At 37.7% G+C, this 8,900-nt stretch overlaps 1 protein-coding gene across 1 annotated transcript; it reads left to right on the forward strand.

The window, feature by feature from the left end:
- The first annotated feature begins 636 nt into the window (after positions 1 to 636).
- On the forward strand, positions 637 to 3,568 carry LOC127436329 (forkhead box protein B1-like). Its single transcript, XM_051690423.1, has 2 exons — positions 637 to 712; positions 825 to 3,568. Exon 2 carries the CDS (start codon positions 837 to 839, stop codon positions 1,773 to 1,775), a length of 939 nt encoding a protein of 312 aa, XP_051546383.1. The 5' UTR covers positions 637 to 712; positions 825 to 836; the 3' UTR covers positions 1,776 to 3,568.
- The last annotated feature ends 5,332 nt before the right edge of the window (positions 3,569 to 8,900 follow it).

The raw sequence follows: 8,900 nt of genomic DNA on the forward strand, positions 1-8,900 counted from the left end.
CAGCAAAACAACAAAAAAGTAACTGTGCCAATACAATGCAAACTGCCAGCAAGTTGCAGCCAATTTCCATGTCAAACATCCCATTGCTCAGTAGCTCCATTTGTACGTGTGAATTGTAGACCAAGCACCCTGCGAAGCACACAGAAAGGTTCACACACATACCTTCACACACTGCTACCGGGTGCCATCGCAGTTCAATTCCGGTTGCCGAGCCTTTTCACCCCTTTGCTCTGTCTTCAAATGGAAATGATTTCTATTGGCCCAAGGTGTCCATGTAAATAGGTGTAAATGAAACCAGATTATGCCTTTCTCCCAGCCCCCCTCCTCCCAAGGCGATTGTCATGTGATAGCAAAGAAGTGGCACATTAATGAAGCGCCTCTACAGGGGTCTTTTCTGCCCATGTCGCCACATAAAACTATCAGATGGTTAGAGGAAGGACATGGAGGCAGCCACTTAAATCGTCTTATCAAGATAGAAGGAGAGAGAGAGAGAGAGAGAGAGAGAGAGAGAGAGAGAGAGAGAGAGAGAGAGAGAGAGAGGGGGGATCTGGTCCATTCAAGCTGGCCTGAGAAGAAGGAAGCTCCACTTCTGCCTTGAGATCATCATTTTATAGGACGAGTCTTGGCGTTCCCTCACAGAAACTGCGGATCGCGCATCAGCATAGGCTACTGAACTTTCATCCCACTGAAACTTGGGCGGGCTGCATATACGGTAAAATCAGCACCATTTTTTTATTTATTTTTATATTTCATGACCTTTTGAAGAATTGTGAAATACTTCTGTTGGACACATAAATAGAACTGCCACTGAATTTGTACAACAGAATTTGGAAAGGATGCCTAGACCCGGGAGAAACACTTATAGCGACCAGAAACCTCCGTACTCCTACATTTCGCTCACCGCTATGGCTATACAGAGTTGTCCGGAGAAGATGCTTCCTCTTAGCGAAATTTACAAGTTCATTATGGATCACTTTCCGTACTACCGAGAGAACACTCAGCGCTGGCAAAATTCCCTCCGCCACAACTTATCCTTCAATGACTGTTTCATTAAAATCCCCCGCCGCCCGGACCAGCCGGGCAAGGGCAGCTTCTGGGCTCTCCATCCCAGCTGCGGCGACATGTTCGAGAACGGAAGTTTTCTGAGACGCCGCAAACGCTTCAAGGTGATGACAGCAGACCACCTGGCACCCAGCAAGCCCTCTGACGCTGCCCACTACCTGCAGCAGCATGCCAAGCTGAGGCTCAGCGCCCTGGCAGCGACGGGCACCCCTCTCCCCCAGATGTCCAGCTACAACTTGGGAGTGTCTCAGCCGTCCACGTTCAAGCACCCCTTCGCTATTGAGAACATCATCGCCCGAGAATACAAAGTGCCAGGGGGACTGGCGTTCTCCACCATGCAGTCCATGTCCGCCGGGTATCCTCTGCACAACCAGCTGACCACAGCTTGGCCCCATATGTACAGCACTAGCGTGATCGACAGCGCGGCGCCCATCACAATGACCAGCAGTGATTACAGTGCCTATGGCGTGCCCATCAAGTCCCTGTGCCACGGGGGACAGACCTTACCAGCGTTCCCAGTCCCGATCAAGCCGACCCCGGCGTCGTTGCCCGGCCTGTCGGCTTTGCCGCACCACATTCCCGCTTTCCTGTCGAACTCTCCTCAGTCGCTGAGCCCGACGTCCCCGCAGACAGCGACCAGCCAAAGCAGCCCCGCCACCCCGAGTGAGACTCTTACGAGTCCCTCGACGCTCGTGTCGGTCGCTGTGCACTGACACAAACAGGTGTCGTTGCCTGAGAACTAGGCCTCTTGGTCAACTCCTACTCCAAAGTTGAATTTTAATTATAGACCTTGAAAACGTATGTCTAAAAAAAAAAAAAAAAAAACTCGCTACAATCAAGGGAAGAGCTATCTATGTTGCTGTGACATTAATTTATGTGTATGTGTTTCATTTGAAGTGTTGCTTTTGATGATTCTAATCACATGGATCGAACACGGATATGTTGTAAAATGGTCATCGTTTTCCAAAATATCAATGTTCAATTGAACTATTCTGAACTATTCTATTTACGTCTTTATTTTATTGGTTGACTGTTGACAAATTCCAAGCAAGCACTGAAATCTGTTACATGTCTAAACTGCAAAAGGCAATTGCTAGTAATTTGACAGATTGTTGTCTATTCAGACCATTTCATTTTTTTTTTCCTTCTTTTTTTTTTTTTTTTTTTTCGTAAATAATTGTACGTTTTCCATTTGGACGAGAATTACATTTGCCGGCTTTAATTGGACGGCTTGGAATGCTCTAATTTTTCTTGACAACTAAACTTTTGTCTCAGTCTGCATACCAAATATAACCTACATGTCCACTTGATTTTAAAACAAACACACACACTGAAACAAGTACAGTATTTGCTACTATATCAAACTTGAAAAACAAAATAGATTTAAAGGATACCTTTATCGCATAAGGCGACGTACATTTGTGAATAACTGCAAATAAGTGATATTGAATTGTGTAAAATGCACTTTTTAGTTAGATGTTTTACATTTTCTCGATTTTGCAGGAAATGTTTTGTGAGCGTTTAATTTAAAGCCGTGGTGACCATGTGTATTAAATGCCGTCCATTTGTACTTTTTGTTCAGATATATGAAGCATGCCTTTTCCAAACTTTGTGTTGTTTTGCTGCAAGCATGCGTGCTTTTGAAAGCTGTGCAAGACGTCTGCATTAAATTATAAACTTGGTCATCAGAATATTTTTTCATTAAAATTGTGTAAACCTATACTTTTTCTCTTGTATTCGTTTGTGAAAGTAGTAAAGGGCTTTTTCATTTTCTCCACACAGACAGCACACAATGTAAACAACGAGAATAAGCAAATTATAATAATTATTATAGGCCTAATTATTAAATCTGAGATAAATATTGGAATACTGAAATACAAACTATAGCCTAAATATAGCTGGACGCCTAGCTATACATATTTATTTGATTTAATTTTTTTCTCTTCGAACTTTATTATAGTAAAACGATATTACATACGTTATTTATTATTATTATTATTATTATTATTATTATTATTATTATTATTATAACGGGAAAAAATATGTGCGTATATCATAGCTTATATTCACTAAGTATCTTTAACTACATAAATTCGTTCGGTAGATCGGGCATGTGAGCACTTTTTTTCCCGATCCAAACACATACGTGCCCCTCGAGGAAAACCCACAACCGACAGACTAAAATAAATGAATGAAACACTTGATTAGGATGCATGAAGTTACTATTCCGCAGTCGCAGCATAGACAAGCAGACTCATTCATCAGCACAGGCACTCATTTTAAGCTTTACAGAGACTCCGACACGTCGAATTTAAACATGTGATTTTTATTTGATCGGATGATGCAACAGATGCATTTCTTAGAGAGAGCGACTTGTTGCAGTAATTCATTTTTTTAATGATTTGTATTAGTTTCATTTTATTTTGGAATTTGACTTAGGCTATTTTACTCTTTCCATCAGTTTATTATTGTACATAATCTATTTAAAATAAACTCTCAATAACTATTTGACCGTAAATGTAAATACACATTCTTACTTTTTAAGATATATATATATATATATATATATATATATATATATATATATATATATATATATATATATATTATTATTATTATTATTATTATTATTATTATTATTTTATTATTTTTTTTATTTATTTATTTTTTGCTTTTATTTTGGTTTAGAATTTCCCAGTATGATTTCACGTTCCTTTTCAACATTTTACCTCCATTTTCCATTTTTACTCTCAGATTTAATGGGGGGGTCCATTCATAAAGGATATGTCGCGGTCATAATGCGAGAAACAGGTGCATTGTTTGCGTCCCCGCACAGAGAGCAACAGCATTCTCTTGGATATTAAGCAAATACATTAGAATTCCGTCACTTTATGCAATTGAGCTGATCAAATAAAGGGTCTCTGGCCACTTCATTCACCCTCATTCACTTGAATAGAAAGTGCAAAGAATTGCAAACTTAGACTGGGCCACCGATGTAGATTTAGTCTTTTTTCAGAAAGACAAAAAGGCCGATTTCTCACAAACACATAGCTGACTGGGGGACTAGGAAACGAGTTCTGAAACCCCTTTGGAATTTAAATCCAACCCCTCCCCCTGAGAGACTGTTTGCACAACACTGCAAGTTTTTTCTCCACTCTTCCTCTTTTTCCTTTTCTTTTCTTATTCCTTTCTTTTCTGACATTGTGTTGCATTGATGTTTACTCTAGGTTATCATATTGATTATACAGAAGTGTATGTTTAGGCAGTCTTTAAAAAAAAAAAAAAAAGTGACAATATGAAGAAACATTTACTTAAACCAGTAAAATAAAGAAATAAGAAAACGGATAAGAGTTTAAATCAAGTCATTTTTAAATAAGAGAAATAAATGAACAAATTTCATAATGAAAAAAAAATAGTTATATTTTAACTTGTATCTGTAAGATATATATAATATATATATATATATATATATATATATATATATATATATATATATATATATATATATATATATATATAGTGAGGTAACTATACTGCATTTTTGGCTACTTATTTTGGGCTACTTCATTACTACTGCCTTTATGTCAGCAACATTTGGTGTACACTTTAATACCAAGATGTTATAGAGGATTACAATTATAATAGATAATTTCATAAAGCAATCCCTACTGAATAAATCACATGAAGCTTACTTTGTTGTAATTTATTTATTTATTTATTTTATTGAGTTTTTGGTGTGGAAGTGTGTGTAACTGGGGAAAAAATTATATATACTAATATATAATAATATTAAAAAATATACAAAATATAATAAAATATAATATAAATAATAATAATAATAATAATATATTACAGTTTATATATATATATATATATATATATATATATATATATATGTGTGTGTGTGTGTGTGTGTGTGTGTGTGTGTGTGTGTATTCCAATTACACAAAGAGAGACAGGAAAAGAGAGACATGTCTTCACTCTGTGCATTTCCATGCTTGCAAATCTGAACACCTGTAATTTCATGTTGGTTGTCTGCCCTCTTCAAATCCACACTGTCACGCAAGTCATCTCTACCATCCCTCTGTTCACCACATTATGCTGGAGAGCAGAAGCATTAGTTGGTTGTGATTCTCGTAATAACGAAGGGCCTCTGTTGTGTTTGAGTGGGTTTTCTCTGTTCATTAACACCAACGTGAACTCTGTTATGTAAGCAAAGACAAAATGATGCCCACCCCACCCATCCACTACATGATCCACTCCTACCAAGAAGAAGGTCATCCTAAGCAGGGGGGATGAAATATAGAGCATGCCATACAATACCACAATGTGGTAGTTTAATTAAAAGAATTCATTACAGTGGGAGCCCAAGGTAATTAGCATGCATAATTTATGATTTGCTTAATGCATGCTGGCCAAGGCGTCAGTAATAAACTCGACTTAACCTCCAGCGGAGAGAGAGATGAAACAAAGGTGTTTATTGTCAAGCAATAAGTCAAATCCAGGAGAAGTGTTTGACAGAACTTTGGTTGATACTTGGCTTTTGCTGAACTCGGATGACTTCATTTGTTTTTGCAGCAAGTGAGAGAGGACTTGCTCGTGAACTTGCGATCAGTCAACAGTAGGTAACACATAAACCATTGGTGTTGTTGTCAGGTACATGCAATGTTGGAACTGGATGCTTTGAGGTGCAAACCAGTTTGTCAACCCAACAATTTCAAATTTACATCACAACACAAAGGGTTAAATCCTTTGAAACTGACAGAATGCAAATCAAAACAAGTCAGAAGTCTGTTAGTTGGCTGAAACTTCTATATGACTTTTCCACAGATAAATCAGTTGCAGAAATACAGACTTGCAGCAAGAAGTCTCATCTGCAATAGCAACACCTTACTTGGAGTTCTCCAAAGGACTTTATTGACAGAATGAGGCCAGGTTTTGGCTCAGTCCACACTCTTTATGTTTCCACTCATATTATGGGCTGTCAAAATACTGTTGGTAAAAGCTTAAAAAAATAATCGACGCTAAGCAAAAGTTGCATCTAGTTTACTCTGCAAATGTGACAAACTCCACTGCTGAAGGAAGAAAGCATGTGCTTTGCTGATGGCTATTGTTCTTTCTACTTTGCAGCCACACACTGATTATTACTAAAAACAACTGCAATAAACAAATATATTTATGCGCTCTTGCAGTGCATTCTTTGCAAAAATGAAAGCATTCAGTGAGGTAGGCACTATTAGATCTGACCTATTCTTATTGGAAGTACTTTATTAGATATATAAATGAAATAATTTTTGGGCAATTTTGATTTTTGAAAGTAACTGTGCAGAATCCATGTGTCATAACTACACATTTTGGCTAATATCATTAAAATACATTGCTTGAGAGTTTTTAAGACTAAGTGGACTGCTCCATTAGAGTTCAGGCAGATCTCAGAAGCCTGTTTCCAGGTACGATGGAAATCGGAGAGAGTGGGGTTGGGACCGAGAGGAAGCATGACTGGGCCGAACACCCATGTGTGCATGAAATTAGAATGTCAACATCTGATTCATGCTGGTGGGCAGTGACTGTGAAACAAATTATGTCAGTGGGAGGTGTCTGCCATTTTTTACTCTGAAGAGGCTATGAGCTGAATGTGGGACAGGCTTGGATTCCTACAGATATAGACAGAAAGAATTGGGTGATTCTCACCAAACCTGTCAAGAACAATGTCCATGCCATATTTACTCTAATCCCAAATCAAAATATACATAAACACAAAAACAAAAATATATACTTTGCTTAAAGAAAATGAAGCCTACATTAAGGACCATTAAGATGTTTTGTAATGTGACATTATTTTCAAGACACTTAAGCACATTTTAACCCATAATTCTCATTACTGTAATGCGTCCAGACATTTTACTTTTACTATGCCCTTTGTTTTCAATGATGATACTTATTACCATAACAATTATTATTATTATTTTTACTGTATAACTGTTTTAAAGTAAAAAATCTGCAAAAAAAGGAAGTACCGAGTGAGGACTACTATGATGTATAAATACATTTTAAATAGTGTTTTTTCACACTGCGGTAATGAGAATATCATAATGACCATCTTTTCTGCACGTTGCGGTAATGAGAATTGGGGGCTAAAATGTGCGTAACTGTCATGAAAATAATTTCACAATTAAAAAAATCTTAATGGCCCTAAAATTAGGCCTAATTTTCTATATGCAAAGTATAATTCCTGATTTGTTTCTTTTGAGTTTGAAGTAAAATAGGACATGGACATGTTTTGACAGGTTTCTTGAGAATCACCCAATCAAAATTCCCATACAGCCATCTGAAATATGGCAATATACAGTACGTAAAACACATATTTGAAATATATGTTCTTACTGTATATGGTTTTCACTTATTTAAAACACTTGTACATATATGGGACATATATTTTAAAAATACTTCGGAAATGTAACGTATTTACCCAAATGCTAGTGGAATTTGAATATGCATACAGTACATACAACCCCAATTCCGAAAAAGTTGGGACAGTATGAAAAATGCAAATAAAAACAAAAAGGAATGATTTGTAAATTATATTCACCCTTTGCTATATTGAAAGCACCACAACTACACATAATATGAAGTTTTACCTTGTGAATTGTATTATTTTTTTGAAAATGTACAGTAATTTCAAATCAGATGATTGCAACAAGCTCCAAAAAAATTGAGACAGGGGCAATTTAAGACTAATAACAATTTGACGAGCTGAAATAACAAGGCGATGTGAAACAGGAGATGTTAAACAGGTGAGGCAATTGTGTCATAGTATATAAGGAGCCTCCAAAAACAGCCTTCAAGAGCAAGGATCGTTCAAGTCTTGTCAATTTGCCAACAGATGCTTCAGCAAATAATCCAGCACTTTGAGAACAATGTTCCCCAAAGACAAATTGGAAGGATTTTGGGCATTTCACCCTCTACAGTGCACAATATGTTTAAAAGATTCAAGGAATCTGGTCAAATCTTGGTGCGTAAAGGGCAAGACGAAAAACCATTTCTGAATGCGCATGATCTCTGAACCCTCAGACATCACTGTCTAAAAAAATATCATTGATCTGTAATGGATATCATGAACATGGGCTTGGGATTACTTTAGTAAACATTTGTTTATCAACACCACTTGCCACTGCATCCACAGATGCAAGTTATGACTTTACTATGCAAAGCAGAAGCCCTACATCAACACTGTCCAGAAGCGCTGCCGATTTCACTGGTCTCTGTCTCATCTTAGATGGGAAGTAGAACAGTGGAACCGTGTTTTTTGGTCCGATGAGTCCACATTTCAAAAAGTTTTTGAAAAACACAGCCGTCGTGTTCTCTGGGACAAAGAGGAAAAGGACCATCCAAGCTGTTATCAGCATCAGGTCCAAAAGCCAGTGTCTGTATAGGCCAGGGGTGTGTCAGTGCCCACGGCATGGGTAACTCGCACATCTGTGAGAACACCATGAATGCAGACAGATATGTACAAATTTTGGAGCAACATATATTGCCATCCAGCACCGTCCTTTCCAGGGATGTCCCTGCATTTTCCAGCAGGACAACTTCAAACCACATACTGGCCGGATTACAAGTGCATGGCTGTGTAAGCAGAGAGTGTGGGTGCTAGATTGGCCTGCCTGCAGTCCTGATCATCTCCAACTGAGAATGTGTGGCGCATTATTAAGCACACCATCCAGAAACGAAGACCCTGTACAATTGTGCAGCTAAAGACCTGCATAATGGATGAATGGGGGAAAATTCCACTTTTTAAACTTAACAAACTTGTGTCTTTAGTGCCTAAATGCTTAATAAAT

This window comes from Myxocyprinus asiaticus, chromosome 46 (assembly GCF_019703515.2).
Source record: "Myxocyprinus asiaticus isolate MX2 ecotype Aquarium Trade chromosome 46, UBuf_Myxa_2, whole genome shotgun sequence".
NCBI classification, from domain to species: Eukaryota; Metazoa; Chordata; class Actinopteri; order Cypriniformes; family Catostomidae; genus Myxocyprinus; species Myxocyprinus asiaticus.